This window comes from Equus asinus, chromosome 11 (genome assembly GCF_041296235.1).
Source record: "Equus asinus isolate D_3611 breed Donkey chromosome 11, EquAss-T2T_v2, whole genome shotgun sequence".
NCBI lineage: Eukaryota > Metazoa > Chordata > Mammalia > Perissodactyla > Equidae > Equus > Equus asinus.
The window spans coordinates 84,193,942-84,211,812 of record NC_091800.1 but is presented as its reverse complement, the minus strand read 5'-3'; the positions used below and the strand labels follow the sequence as shown (position 1 = coordinate 84,211,812).

At 57.8% G+C, this 17,871-nt stretch overlaps 1 protein-coding gene across 21 annotated transcripts in view; it reads right to left on the bottom strand.

The window, feature by feature from the left end:
• The window catches only part of MCF2L (MCF.2 cell line derived transforming sequence like), a 179,560-nt gene that overhangs the window by 92,661 nt on the left and 69,028 nt on the right, over positions 1–17,871 (bottom strand). Inside the window, exons 1-2 of one of the 21 annotated variants that reach the window (XM_070520177.1) lie at positions 12,380–12,971; positions 12,115–12,282 (exon numbers count right to left, since the gene is read on the bottom strand). The exons of 14 other annotated variants lie outside the window; for them this stretch is intronic. In XM_070520177.1, the coding sequence (XP_070376278.1) occupies positions 12,115–12,154 (40 nt within the window). In that variant the 5' untranslated portion in view covers positions 12,155–12,282; positions 12,380–12,971. Of the gene's footprint in view, positions 1–5,011; positions 5,124–7,677; positions 7,928–12,114; positions 12,283–12,379; positions 12,972–17,871 lie in introns of those variants that run through there. 6 more of the 21 variants (XM_070520189.1, XM_070520174.1, XM_070520180.1 and 3 more) reach the window with 6 other exon arrangements.

Sequence of the window (17,871 nt, the reverse complement as noted above, 5' to 3'; positions counted from 1 at the left end):
ATTTCAGAGCAGGCCCTCTGGACCCTCTAGAAGCCCCTGGGGCCGACTCTCTTCTGGGCCCGCTTCTAGTTTTGCCCTAACTCCCCTCAAGTTTATATTCCCATTTTGTGTCTGTCTCTGCACCACATTCCTTTGCCCAGCCGTTAGCTCTATTTTCCTTCACAGACCTGATTCAACCCTTTAAAGACCATCCTGGTCCTGACCCCGGATTCCTCTGTCCTCTTGTTGTTTTGGCCAGGCACTCACCTCTCCTGGGAAACTGCAACAGCTCCGGGAACATGCCAGACCCCACATGTACTGTCCTGACACTGAGAACATGCACGGGGGATCTCACTCCCAGCTCCAGGAGCACGTCCCTGTCCTCGTCCCCGTCGACAGGCATCTCATGCCTGCCCCGTAGGTGGATGGCCCCCCAGCTGACCCCAGGAAGAGCTGCTCTGCACACGGCCCCAAAGGGTGGACCCCACACGGCTAAGAGGTGACCACGCTTTCAGGGCTAACGGGATTTTCAGGGACCGTCCCACCCACATGTCCCATGTGGAACTTCCGGGAAAGGTTTCTTCAAGTCGGTTAATCATCTTGGAAGGGTCTTGCGGAGGGAGCCTGGAGACGAGACCGCGCAGCAGCCACTCTGAAGACGCCAGTGTGGCAGCACGGGGAAACAGCATCCTCGTGGCCACCCCACGACCCCCCCGTCCACACCACCGCCTCCCTTCAGTGAGGCCGTGCTTCCTTGTTGCTGTATTTCATGTGTCCGCTTACGTCAAAGGGAAAACGACTCGCCAAGTCGGCTGCTGATGCCGCAGCATTCTCCACCGACCCTCCTCAGCCCTGGTTCCAAGGAAGGTAACTGTTCGCCAGAAACTCATCTTCTGAACTGAAGCCATTTCCAGCGTATTTGTAAGGACGTCCACGCCTGCTCTCAGATGCTTCCGGCTCTGAACCGGGCCCCTGCCCCCTCCTCTCTCGCCCACCCCCAGATCCTGGGCCAGACGTCCCGGAACGGCCTTGGGGACCTCCCCCTACCCCACAGAACCTCACCGGCTCCGTCCCTTCTCGCCCGGAAGTCTCCCCAGTCAGGCCCCTGCCTGGTCCCTGCGGTTCAGAACCTCACTGCCTGTGACCTGGACCGTTCCGGAAGGTTCTGGGTAACTGCTTTCCCACCTCCACACTGTTCCCACACGTCCTTGCCCAAAGAGCAGTCTCCTTCCACATCTCTGCTTCAGGCACTAGGGGCTCTGGTTAGAAGCCCAGGTGCTGGACCAAAACTCCCCTCCCACCTGGCGGGCTACAGCCATGGCCACTCCTTACTGCTCCCGTGTTCACATCAACACGTATGTTCCCTCACCCCGGACGTCCCGCCCCATCGTCTCCGGGTTGCCTCTCCCAGTCCTGTAACCGCCAGAGACCACACGCCTCCTGCTGTGCGCCCCCTGACCCTCACTTCACGGGACCTGAGCTCAGGTGTGCTCGGTGCATGGGGTGAAGACGGAACCACGGCTGCCAGGTGAGCGTCGTAGCATTTGGGCCTGAGCCCCGTGCAGACAGTGTGAGATCCACACCAGCTGTTGGCAGAACACCCTTTCTTTTACGCTCTGCAGAGCCCATATAATTAAAAAGCCAGTGCGTTTAAAGCCAGAACACAAGTGAGCTTTCTGCTGTCTCAGACGTTATGTTGATTTAAATGAATATGGAAGTCCCAATGCCACAAAAAATAACTGATTAACAGAGTGGCTTGAAATGCTAAGGGGAGGGGGAAAACAAGGACGTGCCACATGCCCCCCCCACAGCTAGACATTCTGTGTCAGTCTCACAAGGAGGAGATGCGGCTAAGACTCTGCTCGATCGATGTGCCTCCCTGTCACGTGGCTCCGGTTCTGATCTGTCTCTGCTGGGTGGGTCCAATCCTCTTCTCTTGACACCCTCCTCAGCCTCCCCCTCGCCCTCTGGGGCGGCAAAGTCCCCTGCAAGCACAGTGCTTACATCACGGCCCCACACCCTGGGAACCGAGAGGCAGCCGCCCAGCTAACGAGTCCAACACGCACCCTTCTGAGAGATGTGCTTATTTCCAAAATCCACCCTCAAGGAACCAAGACTCGACCACCAACAGAGGCCAAGAAAGAGCTGGAGGGTGTCCCATGCCCGCGGCTACCATGTGGCCCCAGCCCTGGACAGACAAGTCAGGGTGTTCACAGTGGCCCCTGAGCAGTGAGCCACATTCCTGAGTCACAGTGGTTTCTGCTAATAAAAAAGGTAATACTTTCCTTGTTTAAGGAATTATTTCAAACACCTTGAGAAGGTTACTATGAGTGCACAAAAAAGGAACTTGCAACAAGAAATCGTACTCATGGCCTGAGATCCCACACGCAGGCGGGCACTGTCACGTGGGCATGGGGCCTGAAACCCCACATGTGGGCCGGGCACTGTCAGGTGGTCATGGGGCCTGAGATCCCACACGCAGGCTGGGCACTGTCGGGTGGGCATGGGGTCTGAGATCCCACATGCGGGCTGGGCACTGTTGGGTGGGCATGGGGCCTGAGATCCCATACGCGGGCCAGGCACTGTCAGGTGGTCATGGGGCCTGAGATCCCACACGCAGGCTGGGCACTGTCAGGTGGGCATGGGGTCGAGACCAGAACTGGCCAAATCTTGAGTTAAAATAAGTTATTTCTAGTCACTTAAGACATGAAGAGGTCTCCTAACTCTGGAACTAACATCATCCTTTACAGGCCAGGGGGCGGCCGGCTGTGACTCTAGCTGGACGACTGGGCATGAAATGCAAAACTCTCAAAAATGTTTCACATGCACATTTCAATTGCATTATAAGCTGTCACATTTAGGATGCTTTTTTCACCTGATCCATTTACAAATATCTGACAGATTCTTGGAGCTCCTAACAACTTCTGGTAAAAATTCCAACATTCTAATGAAATCATGCTTCAAAAAAAAATCATGCTTTTTATCCCTCCACAGAATGAGTAATGCAATTGGAAAAAGCATCTGAAAGATGTTTGTGTCATTCAGGCAAATACTCCCCAAAACAGGGAAGCTGCATTACAACAGGCTGCTGGGCTTTCTTGGAGGCTCATTTAAGGAAGTCCCACGCGGACACCCGGGGCTCACTTTCAGGCTGAGTTCAGACTGTGCTTCCTGGAGCCAACACACGCTCAACTCCGGCCCCTGCAAGGGAACAGGAGCCCCTCCCTCCAGTCAGCCAGGGGCAGAGCGGCCACCGGGCAGAGGGACCCCGTGCTGGGGCTCGCTCACCATCAGGTGGCAGCAGGGGCAGCTCCTCAGAGGGGACGAAGCCCATTTCTGTTCAGCCGCTCAACCCACTGACCTCTCCCCCAAAGCTGACTGACACCCAGACGGGCTCTCCTAGCCTGGACTGTCCACCCCCACTGTCCACAGGACACAGGTCGACTTTACGTCTTTGTCTCCAGCGCCGAGCACAGGCCCGCCAGACAGCAGACTCCGTGCCTGCCTCTGGAACAAATGAAGGAAGGAAGGAAGGAAGGAAGAAAAGCACTTCTTGGGCCTTTGAAACCTTTTGTGAATTCATTTGTTCTTAGCTTAATACAGAAGACAGTTTATTTTTCTGAAAATTTGTTCCTACGTAGAAGTCACGGAAGCTACTCTGAACAGCTCTTTCAGGCAACCTTGGAAAATGAAGGCGTACTCGAGAGCAGACCTATTTCCCAGGCGGTGTGAAGAAAACCAGAGGGTACCGTCAGCCCCCTGCCGCCCAGCTCACCCAGCCGGGTGGGGTCTGCTTTTCTCTTTCTCAGGGCCCCACACGCAGGATGAGCGTAGGTTGGTTTCATTTCACTCGCTCTTTACTTTCTGTCCTCGAAAACACAGACTGCTCTAGAGACGCAGAAAAAGTGGTCTCCCCAGCACAGCCTATCTGATGTCGCAGGATTTGGAACAAATATTCCACAACAGGGTTTAAACTAGTGTTGCCAGCACACACAAATCATAGTGGTCTCAATGTGAGACAGTGACAAACATGGGTTTTGTCATTCACGCTGCTTTCAGTGGATGAGCCTCCTAGAAATCCAAGCCACTGCAGTGACGGATAAATTAAAAGGAAAACATTACCGACCTGCGAGTGTCTGCATCTCACATGGAGGCTAAGAGTTGAGAAAGGGCCCGGACGCGAGCTTTATCTCCTGCTGGACACAGAACGACCCTTCCAGGGTCTCTGTAGGGCCAGCTGCCATCGGAATGTGCTGCCTGTGTACACGCAAAGCCCCCCAAGCGGGAAGGGCGCATGTACCTGTCGGAGGCGCTAAGGAAGGGTCCCATTGCTGCCCCGAGGCGAACGTGGCCTGCAGCGCCGCGCTCTCCCCCGTCCTGTGTATATTTCAGACACACATTTGTATGATGGACGAACTGCACCCCAGAGGCACTTGGCAACCTTTCTGCTCCCCATACAATACTGGGAAAGAAGCGAATGTGGCAGATAGAGAATTAAAAGTACGGTGGCCCCGGTCAGAGGCAGCCGTGTCCCCCAGCAAACAGCCTACGTGCTGTCAGACGTTGCTCGCATCCCCCTGAATCACAGTGCGCCAGGCAGGGCCAGTGAACAGTCCCGGAGACGCGCACGCACCTTCTGGGAGGAAGCCTCCACCCTCAGACAGCCCCTCCGATTTTCCTCTGGACACAGACCTCACTCAGAGCCAGGCACCCCTGCCCACCCTGCCACCGTCTCCATGACACAAACACACCGTGGCTGCCAGCTCTCCACAGACCGGGCAAAGGGCTCAAGTCTGGACATGTCCCCCTCCCTCTCGGGCATCTCACAGCCCAGCTTGAGGAGGACGCTGAGGGGGCACTGCAGTGGCAATCCGGTCAGCGCCCTGACACCACATCAGCTGTCCCCTTTCACAACCCACTCGCACACCTACAGCCTTAACACAACCTCCGCGGACCACCCGGAGGGGCCCCTCTGACCAGCACCGGCACTGATAGTGTGTCAGCCATGCTCCGACCGGCTTGAGGCCCCTACCTGCTGCCCACAGGCGAGGTCCCACAGCGCGCACGGCCTCTGGCTCTCCCAGAGGAGCAGCTGAGCTCTGAGATTGAGGACTTGGTCCGTGAGCTTCCACCAGGCCAAGTTTCACTTCCCGGGTTTTGCCGCTCTGACTCAATTTTAATTTACCAGTAGAGTATTTTTAGCCAAATCGGGGGAGAGGGGCACCCAGCCCGTGCCTCCCGGTCTTGTGGCAGCCGATCGCCCTCGGATTCCGCTGTCACATGAACAGCAGTCCTGAGGGAACCAGGAGGGGAATTCGGACATTTCATGAAAAATAAAGAAGAAAAGGACGGAAAATCAAAACAGAAACTCGGAGGCTGCCGGGTAACAGCTGCTTGCTGGGTGGGTGAGGGAGACCCTGGGCTGTGCCCCCAGCAGCCCCATCCCACCCTGGGGGGTGCAGGAGGGACCACATTCAGTTTAGACAAAAGCATTTCCAGAAAGTGCTGGAAGGAACGGGCAGACAGAGACCTCCTTCGAAGACTCCCTTCAACCTGGACCAGACACACACGGGAGACCCTGGCCCCGGCTGTGTGCACCCTCTAGCACAGCCCCACGGCCGTCCCGCTGTCCCACTGTCCTTTGGGGAAGGGGCAGGGGCCACGGCCCAGAGGGACGGCCTGGTGAGGGGGCTCCTGGAGTGAGCTCACACACATCCACACTCGAGCACCTGCACAACAACGCCGACAGTGAGGAAGGGCCGCTCCCGTCCCTGTGGCCGTCCGCGTCCACCAGCCCTGCAGCCACGGGTCCGACTCACACGGACGGGTGTTCCTTGGCTTCCGAATGTGAGGACGAGGCAGCAGAAGGGAGCAGCTCAGAAGAGGCCCGCCTAGGGCTGGGCGGCTCCGCGGCTTGTTTTCATGGCAAAACGTAAACAGAGACCCTGGCCGCGAGTGACCACCACCCTTCCCGAATGCCCGTCGTCCCGGGGGAACCTCGAGGCCGGGGGGGAGACGCAGGCCTGGGGCTGGCGCAGGCGGGGCCGCCTCTCGTCTCTGTGATGCCTGAGGAGCTTCGCGGGCTCCGGTGGCCTGCACGGACGCGGCCAAGGACCAGAGGAGCACGGCGTGCCCAAGCCCCAGGCCGTACGGGAGGCGGCTCTCGTGGGATCTACTCCAACGGGCAACATCGTGAGCTGCCAGCCCACACGGCCAAGGCGGGAGGCCGGACACGATGAACCCCTCAGGCGTTTCTGTCAGGATTTAAGGCTGTTTCGTCTAACTGTGGGCTTAGCCCCAACACTGACTGGAGAACGCAACGCCACAGAAGCTTCAACTCTCACTCAGCCTCAGTTTCCCTGAAGGGAAAGGCATATGATCATTTCACAAACAGATAAACTGAGGCAGCCACTAGTCTCGTTGGCAGAGCCCGGGTTTCTGTTCCCACCTGGACCAAGGCCTTCGGGGTGCTTCACCCGGGCTGCGGGAATTCCCACCTGCCAGCTTCCTCTCTGCCCAGCCAAGCCACGCTGGCCTTCCCCCCTCTTCCCCGGGGGTCCCCAGGGGCTCCACCGCCCAGCCCACCCGTTCCCTGAGTCCTCCTCCATCACTCACTGACCCGGCTCCTGTCTGTGGCGTCCTGTCGCTACCATGACAGTGACAGGAGAACCGGGAAGCCTGGCTGGCCGTGGTCCATGCAGCAAACCCAGGATGCACACCAGCCGCCCACCAGCGCCTGCCGGCCCATTGCCACGGTCGCTCCTGACAACCCTCCAGGTCAAGCACGACTGCCTGACCCTCCCCGTCAGCAAAAGGAAGACACTCAGATGAGACAGTGACGCAAAGCTCATCAACGGCAAAGCTCGACACCTGACGGGGAGAACTCAGAACGGGGCCACATGAAATGCCAAGGAAACTTCCAGAGGCTCCAGTCCTACGGGCTGCATCTTCCCCGGCCAGGCCAGATCCTGGTCCCAAAGACGTCAGAGCTCTCACCACAGAAAGGATGAGACTCAGCCCATGAGGGAGCAAGGGCCCTCCCTATCCACATTCCAGGAGATCCCAGGGTGGAATGCAGGAGCGCTCTTCCCACACAGGAGACTGGCTCAGCCCTCGAGGCCGGGACCGGGGTTTGCGCCAGGATCTGCGGCTCCTGGAAAGCTGACGGTGAAGCGGCTTCGTGTCACTGCACAGTACAAGCTGATCTTCACAGAAGTCATCACCGTCCCGGGATAATCAATACCACGTGGCTAACGGCTTTTGCTCTATTTTGTGTTTTACGCAGGGACCTTCAAGTACCGGGCGCCCTCAGCGCAGGGTCAGCCGCAGCTCTGCCGGGCTCAGTGCCGGCTGAGCTCTCCCCTCCCGGCTGGGAGCTCACCCTTGCCAGCCACAGGGAGATCATGTGCCTCAGGAAGCCGGTGACACGACCGGTCATCTGATGGTAACGCTGGGTGAGAGGCTCATTACTCACAATCCCCACTCCCCCGGGATTCCAAACTCCAGGGACACGGACCACACAGACCACGCAGACCCTCCCCTGCCAACACGACAGGTCTGTGAGAACCAGCCCCACACTGACGACTAACGGACACATCAAAACAGCACGTGTGCAGCCAGAACCCCTGACCGCCCCCAGACCCCTGACCGCCCCAGTGCACCTCCTGTGAGCGACCCCAGAGGGACCCTAGGACTCACCCTCAGCAACAGAGAGCAGCCAGGAGCACCACTCAGAATAAATGTAGTAGCTTTTCATTTCCGGCACGGAGATGCGGGCAGCCCTTCGGTCCCCCATGGCTGATGAGCACACGGGCAGACGCTCGCCCCTGCGCTCGCTCCCGCTACCCTCCCTCCTTCCACTGAACTTTGCTCCCTAAAATCTGCACGAGGGACCAGCCGACTTCCCACTCTCATCTCACCGCGAACTAGGAAGCAGCATTAAGGGTGGTTGCTCTCCTGCAGGCCTCATCTGCTCTCCCCACCCTGTGTGTACACACGGACTCCAGCCGGCTCGCCAGCTGCTGGGCGGCTGGAGGGGAAAGGAACGCCCGCCCTGTCGTGGCCTCGTTTCCAGGCACAAGGACACCTCTGCCGGCGTGACTTCCCTGAGCTTCCAAGCAGGTGCCGGGCAGGTCGAACAGCCAACGTTCCACGCTGCCCAGGGAGAGAGACGCACCGATGGACACGTTAAATCAGACGATACTGTCCAGAGTGACTCTGCGTCACCACCTTCCTCCCTCTGATAAAGTCTGATGCCCCGGACACAAGGGGCCATTCTCGGGAACACATGGGTGGAGGCTGTGTTTGTTTACAGGAAGGTGAGTGGAGACACAGGCCCCACATCCCAGGCCCCTGTGTCCCTTCCAGCCTCTCCTTCAAGGCCTGTGTGTCTCCAACAAATGGTGTGTAAAGCCATTTGGGGTGTAAAGTGGGGGCCCCCACCTGGACACCCTCTTTCAGAGCCTGGAGAACGCCTGGGCCACCTGGTACCGCCGTCACAGCCGGGCTGGCCCTGCCCACCACACGGTCTTGGCTCCTTGGGACAGTGGAAAGATGTCCCCTCACTCTGACGTCAGAGATCAAGGCAGTGGACACAGTCCGTAAACCCCAACCAGCAGGTGCCCAGCGAGACTGCCCGTTACGCGCTGGAGTCCAAGCCGCTTAGACAACAGGGCTGGGGCGGGGGGTGGGTGCTGTGGTAGGTGGGCCTGCAGCCCAGGCTCCTGGGGGCTGAGACCCCACAAAGACCCAGACACCTCAGCACCCGGCTCTATGTCCTCTGGGCCTGAGCCAAGCTGTGCCAGCTACGTCCTGGAGCCGACCTGCAGAGGACCGGGAGCTCGGGGTAGGGGGCCAGAAGCAGGAGTCCCACCAAGGTGCCCAAAATTTAAAGTAACAAAAATAGTAATAATCTCCAGGTTTCTTCAGACTGCAAAACTTCTCCTTACTGAGCCCGACTGGAGCCCACCTGGGCACATCTCAGGGTGAGTGTTTCTTCAAAGAAGCACGCTCCCCATCAAACTCGCTGTCTTCTCCTGTCTCCCCAGCTCTCTCGTGGGAGTTCCAGAAAGTCAGAGAGAGCAACAACAGTGAGGACACATGTTTCCCCTCTCCTCTGCCTTCTGCGACTCCCGAGAAGACGGAGCAGGTCTGCAAGCATAAACGCGTCAGTGGCATGACCCACGGAGCCAGGGGCCAAGTGTCGACGCTGCACTTCCCCAAATGTGTGTGCCCGCCGACAGCACTCTAAGGCCACCGGGCCCTCCCTCAGGCAGCCACACCTCTGGCCTTGGCACAGACACGGGCCTCTGCCCCCAGGACTCAGGGACCCAGCCCCGCTCCCGCCATCTGGCATCGGAAGCAGCCAGCTGTACGTCACACAAGTACCTCACACGGCCCCTGCAGACAACCAGGCACGGACGGGGGCTTGTCCCGCTGAGAGACAGTCTAGTTGCAGGTCAGATCCCCTTTGCACTCAACTCTCCTGGAACAGCCAGAGGAACCCAAGCAAGTACCGGGACCATCCTGTGGTCGGCCCACTTTGGAAAGGGCCTCACCAAAATTTAGCATTAAGTTTTCAGCATTTTTAGGTGCATTGATTTTCCAAAAGAAAGGAAACATTCCAAAGACATCACCACTGAGTGTTCCAGGGTTCCCAGCACACGCAGCTGAGCTGTTGAGTTTCCTCCAGAATCCCTCCCAGAAGAACCTTCTGTTTGCATGTGACCTTGTGTCCAAACATCTCCCCTTTTTGCATCAGCTACCAGGCAGCTCAAAGGGAAATTCTGTGCTCGTTTGCAGTATCAACTCACCCAGGTGCCTCAAATGTATTTATTAGCTTCTTTTAGTAAATGCTGGTTCTTTTTAAAACTGTCCACCCCAACCTGAAACACATTTCTATAAAGAGCATTTTTGAGTTCTGAGTGAAACAACCAGTTTTCCTGGCTTGTGGAACCTCGATGCCCTACGACCCTGGGCAGAGGAGCGCAGCGTGGACACCACTCCCCACGGGCTCCAGTGTACATGCCGTTCTGTTTCTGACACGGCGGCAGCTCTTTGCAGGACACAGCAGAGGGGACATCAGGAGGTTATCCCTGACTCCCCCTTAATTAACTGACATCACATCCATTTCTGGCCATCAAAGAAAACCACACTTTGCAACTGTACTTTCTCCTCGGGCCTCAGGTGGGGGACGTCTGACTGCTGGATCTTCTCCTCATCTGAAGATGCTTCTTCCAACACTCAACCCAAGGACAATGGCCACGGTGCCCGGGGAGGCCTGTCCACAGGGCGGCAGAGGCCAGTCTGCCCTGGAGACGCACAAACGGTGGAACCAGGGCCAAGTCGCAGGCAGGGAGGAAAGCCAAGGCCGGACACCTCCCCTGGGAGCAAGGAAATGTGCCGCATGTGGGCCTGAGAGCCCATCAACTACCTGCAAGTCAAGGGGCTTAGCCAGAAATTCCAGGCTGGACAGAGAGGGAGGACGGAGACCGGTCAGTGCAGGGAGGATGGGACTGGACAGAGAGGGAGGATGGGAGTGGACAGAGAGGGAGGATGGGAGTGGACAGAGAGGGAGGATGGGACTGGACAGAGAGGGAGGATGGGGACCGGTCAGTGCAGGGAGGATGGGACTGGACAGAGACGGAGGATGGGAGTGGACAGAGAGGGAGGATGGGGACCGGTCAGTGCAGGGAGGATGGGACTGGACAGAGACGGAGGATGGGAGTGGACAGAGAGGGAGGATGGGCCTGGACAGAGACGGAGGATGGGACTGGACAGAGAGGGAGGATGGGACTGGACAGAGACGGAGGATGGGAGTGGACAGAGAGGAGGATGGGACTGGACAGAGAGGGAGGATGGACTGGACAGAGAGGGAGGACGGGGACTGGACAGAGAGGGAGGATGGGACTGGACAGAGAGGGAGGACGGAGACCGGTCAGTGCAGGGAGGGTGGGCCTGGACAGAGTGGGGAGGATGGGGCCTGGACAGAGAGGGAGGACGGAGACCGGTCAGTGCAGGGAGGATGGGACTGGACAGAGACGGAGGATGGGAGTGGACAGAGAGGGAGGCTGGGACTGGACAGAGAGGGAGGACGGGAGTGGACAGAGAGGGAGGATGGGACTGGACAGAGAGGGAGGACGGGAGTGGACAGAGAGGGAGGATGGGACTGGACGGAGAGGGAGGACGGGAGTGGACAGAGAGGGAGGATGGGAGTGGACAGAGAGGGAGGATGGGAGTGGACGGAGAGGGAGGATGGGAGTGGACAGAGAGGGAGGATGGGACTGGACGGAGAGGGAGGATGGGAGTGGACAGAGAGGGAGGATGGGAGTGGACGGAGAGGGAGGATGGGAGTGGACAGACAGGGAGGACGGGGCCACAGAGAGCTAAACTGACCCAGGGTCACCAAGCACTGAATGCCATCATCCGCACTGGGTCCTCATTACAACAGGCAGAGCCACAGAGCTCACGGCCTCTCAGGGCCCTAACGAGCGAAAGAGAAGCCGCTCGGGTCAGATGGGACCTGCCCTGCTCATCTCCACCGAGGCTCAGTATGGCCCCAGTGCCACCAGCTCCCGTTTCACAGCAAGAGGACCCCTTAGGAGTCCTCATTTCAGAGAGAGAGGGTGCACCGGGGGCCCACTTCACAGCAGGGGGACACCCCGGGAACAAGAGATCCGCTTGCCCAGGCCCCATGGTTGGTGGGGGGTGGGGGAGCCTCTGGGCATCCGGATGATAACTGACTCCTGTCAGAGCTGGGGGTCCTCGGCCCTCCTAACAGAGCCAGAGTGTGGATCCCCTGTGGCCTGGGCGTGTCTGGTGAGACAACGTGGGGATCCTCCAACCATGTGGAGTGACCTCCAGACAGCGGGCTGAGGGGGAGGGCAGGAGGGCCAAATGAGGCCTTTACACCCGGCGTGTGCAGGGCAGGGGTCCACACACGGCCCTCGTAACTGCCCCACTCGCTCTCTATCACGACAGAAGTCGGGGAGCTTGGTGAAAGGTCGAGACCCCGTTCTTTTAACCCTGAATCCTGTGCTCCAACGCAGCTGAGCTCAGCACGAGAACCACGGAGCAGAGGCAGCCCGCTCCGCCCGCCCCGCAGGACGCCCCTCACGGTGCTCTCCCCACCTTTACCGTGACAGCCCCACTGTCGTCCCAGCCGAGACAGGCTCATCACCAGGCTCCTCAGAACCAGGAGACAAAGCAAACCAAATACGACGGGGCCAGCAGGCAGCGCAGCCAATACTGCCCGACACCTCGTTTCCAGTCTCTTCAACAAGGCTCACACGCGGCACACGTTTTCTGGGGAAAGAAATACACAGGGAAGAGCCCTCCAGCAGAGGGGACACCTGGCGCCCGTCCCCACGCTGTACACATGCACCACCCTGTCCTGCCTCACCTGAAAGTGGGCGCTTCGAGGCCCCCCGGCATCCCCAGGGCAGCAGGCAGAGCCAGCGCTGGCGGCCCCGGGACGCTCCCCTCTGGGCCATGGCGTCGTCTTCCCGCCAGGGACACGCAGCAGCAGCAGCAGCAGCAGCAGCAGTGGCTTCGATTCTTCAGGACGAGCTCGCTCACCCAGGGCCGAGTGAGTCCCCGTGCCAGAACTCAGCTTCCACTGTCCTGCAGTTCCCCGCTGGGGACAGTCGAACACCAGGCGGGCACCAGCGACGTGGGGCAAGGGCACTGGGCGCTGGCCTGCACACGGAGCTGGGCACACGACCTCTAGTGACCTTGGGTTTACAGAGTCCTGAGACAGAACAACAGAGCAACAAGGCGGCCTCTGCGACCAGGCTGCACTCCTCCGTAATGACCGCAGGTGCCCACAGTCCACTCGGACAGCTCAGAGCCAGCCACCTGCACACAGAGGGCCAGCCCGTAGAGACTGCCACCAGCCCTGGCAGGACGGGTAGGCAGGAGAAAAGGCCCCGCAAGGCGGGTGAGGCCGCAACCCGCTGATCCACCCGCACGTCCCAGCGTTTCCTTCCTTGGAAGGGGGGCTCGTGTGGCTGGAGCCCCAGCGTCACAGAGCTGCTCCACTGCCCGAGCCAAAAACACCTTCCAGGCTCAGGAGGTCCCCAGTTCAAACAAACAACTACAGGCGGGAGGAAGGGAGGGGCCGCGGCCAGGGCTTTCTTGAAATAAACTGAGAAGTTCCGCCGTTTACTCCTGTCTGCTGTCCAGCACAGAGAAAGGAAATGACAACGCGCTTTGCTTGGCAAGCGACACCTTCCAAGGGGGATGCTGAACCTGCCCGGCGGCTCTCAACCCTGAACCCACGAGGGGGTGAGCCCTTGGGACCCCAGGACGCCCGGGGGCTCCCGACCCTGAACCCACCAGAGGGTGAGCCCTCAGGACCCCAGGATGTCAGGCGGCTCCTCTCATCCGCGAGCTGCCTTCCGCAGCCTCACACTGGGCACGACAGTGTCTCAGACCCTCAGACCTAACTTGGGAGGGGTTCATTTTAGCGCCATTTAAAACATGATGACATTGAGGCTCTATGGGCTGCAGCACGCTGAGCACACGCTCCAGGTCTCAGAGTCAGAGTGACGAGGGTGAGCACTCAGGTCTCCCTGAGAGACCACCCTTCACCCCTGTCACGGCAGCCCCTTCATTCGCCAATGTGACGAGGGCTGGTGCAGCCGGTCTGCAGCATTTATTTAATTTCAGGCAGTCGGGGGGCGCCCCTCCTCCTGGGAATGCTCACAGGCAGAGGGGACCCTGCTAAACTCATGTGTCCTGCCTGCTGGAGACCATGACGTGGAGGGGACAGTCCTGGTCCTGGGAGCATCGTCCTGGGCCTGGAAGAGGCAGCGGCTCTCGTATCCGTTTCCAGTTTTGTACAATTTGGTGATTCCGCCCAGCGCTCTCCTTGATGATGGACGTGCAGTTCTGCACCTCTGAGCACTGAGGGTGTCAGGAGCTGGAGAAGCAGGTGCCGGCCACTGTCACCGCTGCTCCCCACCTGCCACACATCTGGGCTGTCACTGCTGCTCCCGGCCTGCCACACCCATCTGCACTGTCACCTGCAGCCTGGAGAAGCTGCAAGAGGAACACGGGCGTGGAGCCCAGAAAGCCACAGCCAGGCCTCCCTCCCCCAGAAGCGAGGGGACACCAGGACAGAGGCGCAGGACCACCAGCCCGCTGACAGGCGCTCGAGGTTTCGCTCGTGTCCCTCGTGCTGCCTCCCCAGCAGACGCCGTCCCGACTCACAATCAGGAGGAAACAGATGGCGCGTTTGATGTGGTGCGTCCAGGACGCAGGCCCCTTCCCGAGACGGGGGAACCGGGCCTCATCTCGGGTCAGTCCACGGCGTGAGGACAGGACACGGGGAAACGTGACTGCTACGTGTCCAGGGAAGTAGCCCGTGGCGGGGGACGAGGGACGAGCCGTGCGCCGAGGGCTGTCTCTGACGGCCGGCACCCAGTTTCCCTCTCGGTCCTTCCCTGCCCCCACATGAGTGTGAAGGTCGCACAGAAAACTGGGAAAATCCGGAACGTCAGGCCGTTCCCTGAGCAGCTAGTGAGTCAGAGCTTTTCCCCTAAATATCTAAATATGCTTTAAAGACGTTACCAGCTAAAACCTTTTCCAAAAACCAGTTCTGAGACATGATCTCTCTCACAATCTGTTTCTTTGTCTTGTAGGTTTGCAGCCTCCAGGTTTGTGAACAACCTGAAAACTCTGCGGGGTTTTCCCAGCCATCCGAGGGTACTTCCCTCCCTCAGCTCCTTCACAGCCCCTTGTGAAAACAAACAAAAAACACCAAGTTCTTCGTCACACGACATTGGCCCGCCCAGGGTTTGTTGAGCGCATCTTGGGGAAGCTGAGGGAACTGGCCATTTGAGAAGAGGACCGGCTCTTTTTGGACCCCAAGAGTATATTTTATACAACGTGGCCTCAAGCTTAAGAAATTCATATCAATAAATGCCTGGTTTTTGGCAGTAGAAGAGTCTTAAATAAATCATCTCGGGGAGCAGGGAGCTATTTAGACAGGTCTTAAAGCAAATGAGATGCTGGGGAATTGAATACTCAATTCTCCGGGCCGACACCGGCAGGGAGGCGGCCGCCCCCTGGGCTGGACCTGCTGGACCGCCGAGTGGAAGCTGCAGGCCACGCGTGAGGACTCCGGCACAAAAGAGCGTTTTCTCTCTTTTTAAAAAACTGTGTGTGGAAGACGACATGCGGGCACACATTGAGATCTGCGGGTTCCACGAGGCCAACTCACAAGGGGGCCCAGGAGCCCCCCGGCCCGCTGAGGTGCCTCCTTCTGTGGATGAGTGCTGATCCAACTTCCCCTCGTGTTGTCCTTTTTCGGGGTTTGTTGCTGAACTGATGCCTGGCGCCGCCGCCCCACTGTGTGCAGACGTTCCCCTTGCTGGACAGTCTCTCTGTGTCAGGGAAGCACTGAGGCCCACACCTGACGAACCCTCGCCATACTCAGCACCGGGTCCCGGCCCCGTCACCTAGCACCGCCCCCTTGGCCACAACCTGGCTGCCCACGGTGGTGGTTCCGGAGGGAGCCACAGTGCCGGTCACTCCTCAGTCTTCACTCGGGGCTCTGAGTCAGGACACCTCTGCCACTTTCAAAGAAAACGTCTTCCCTCTAACAAAGACGGGAAGTTTTGGCAGCTGAGCGGTTGAGATAACCTGTAAGGCACACGATAGAGCTAAACTCCTGAGGCCTCTGAGGGATGAAAACGTCGGCGCAGAAACAGGTCTCAGTCCCGGACCGGTTACTCTTAAAAAACGAGACTTTAAATGGTGTGCCTGATTTTTAAAGGATATATCACAACTGACCAATCAAGGCAAACTCTAGATACAACGCCCAAGCCACACGAATTTAGAAGTCTACTAAAACACAGACAGCAGAGGACACAGAGATTTTAGGTATTTTCTAAGCTCTGTTTGCAATAATCTTTCAAAGACACAAATTGGGACGCAGCTGGGCCACAGTTTAAACTCAGGTTTTCCTCGCTGGGAACAGACACGCGGCCCGTGAACGGCTCCTTCTGCTCTACAGTAAGGTTCTAACACATCACGTTCAGCGGTGGTTTGCATCTGGGGGCTGTTCCGGTAAAGCTTCGGGATCCAGCAGAACCTCTGGGTCTCGTTCCCCCAGGGGGGACGGGCTGTGTCCTGTGGGCCCCTCGGTGGCCGACACACGCAGGGGCTCCCAATGTGAACAGGTGAACAAACACGTTCCTATGAATGAACGAGCCGGCCAATACCGAGGATGGGCTTCCAGAAGAGAAAACAGGTTCAGTCCTATTAGAACTGATGGAGACATAAGATTACAAAACTGATCAATCATGGAGACCTAACATCTATGTGCACTCATTCAACAGCTTTCTATATTTTCTGATCATTTAAATATCAAAGGACATGTTCTCCCTTTTTAAGGATTCAGAAATCAAAACACAAAAAATCTCTGTCTTTCAAGGCAGAGCACCCTCACAAAAGGGCAGTCCTACTTGGGGCATCAGCTCACCAGCCCTGAAATCCTGCTGAAAATGTCATCGATGAAAACTGACACCGTTCTTTCCCTTGGTGAACTGACCACCACCAATGGCGTGCGGTGAGACTACAAGGACGAGAAGTGGTTTCGTGCCTCGGGGGCTGGACCCAGTTCTTCAGCACTACTCACGATGGCATAAAGTAAAAACCCAGAACATCTGCCGAAACCCCAATTTAGATTCACAAAAGCCACCTCATCTCGAAAAGTTAGAAAGAACAGCCAGCTCTTTTGTATTTTCAGACTTACAACTTTAAATTTCCTTGAAAATCTCCTCCCAGAAGTTCGATTTCTCACAGTGCCGTGTGTCTTTCGGGAGTGAAGCTGGGACAAAGGTTCCCACCAGGCCCTCCGGTTTTGGAAAAATATTCCCTTTCCGTCAACACCTGCTCCCCGTAATTTGTGCTCCCTGCTCTGCCGCTCTCAGCCCCACTCCGAGGAGGCCAGAGGGCTCTCCACTCCCGCACGGCAGCAGCTTCACGCTGGACGCACACGGCCGGGTTTCTGGTGGGTGTTCTCTGTTCCAACAACAGGCAAGAGAATATCTCATTATCTATTTAAAAGTGAGAAGACGATGGAGTCACCTGAGGCCGGCTCTTCTCCCATCTCATGGCCGGTTGCTCAGTTGACTATTCAAACCACATTCTCTGTATTTGTCAGTGCTGCCACGTTAACGCTGCATGACAAGCTGCCCCCAGCTCAGTGCCACGGAAAGAAATAGTATTATTCTCACGCTCACAGCTCTGTGGCTCCTCATGTCTCCTTCTGGACCCAGGCTGGAGGGGCAGTGGCTGCCACAGGCACGTCCTCATGAAGGGTGAGCAGGGGTCAGGAAGGGCCAGGCCCTGTGCAAGCACGTGTGAGCAGCAGACCAGCTAAGGGCATGTCAAAGGACGTGGGCTCTGCCCACAATGGACGGGGGGAGGGAGCATCTGCGGGAAAGTGGTCCTCACAATCCCCACGTCCCACGGTCGCTCCCTCCCCCGTTCATGGAGGGCAGCACAGGACTTCAGGGAAGCCTCTCCCCACATCCAGTCACAAACACGAAGTCCTTTGACTTTTTGGTCTCACTCTCATAAAAACAGTTTATTATGAACTTGGTGTACCTCTGTCAGTAGGTGGGCATCACCGTTTATTCAATCATTTGTGTTTATTTGTGAAGGTCAAGGTCATTAATCCGTAGTTTCTCAATTGTGCATTTTCTTTTTGAAACAGAAGAGAGATGACAAACGTTTAATCTTCAGGTGCTCCCCTGCCTGCCACCGTTCTGCAGTCCACACGTGCTGGTCCAACACACTCGGAGGGAGCACATGTAGGTGCCAGGCCCGTGGAGGTGAAGTCAGACAGCATCGCGCAGACCACGGAGCAGACGGACAGGGCAC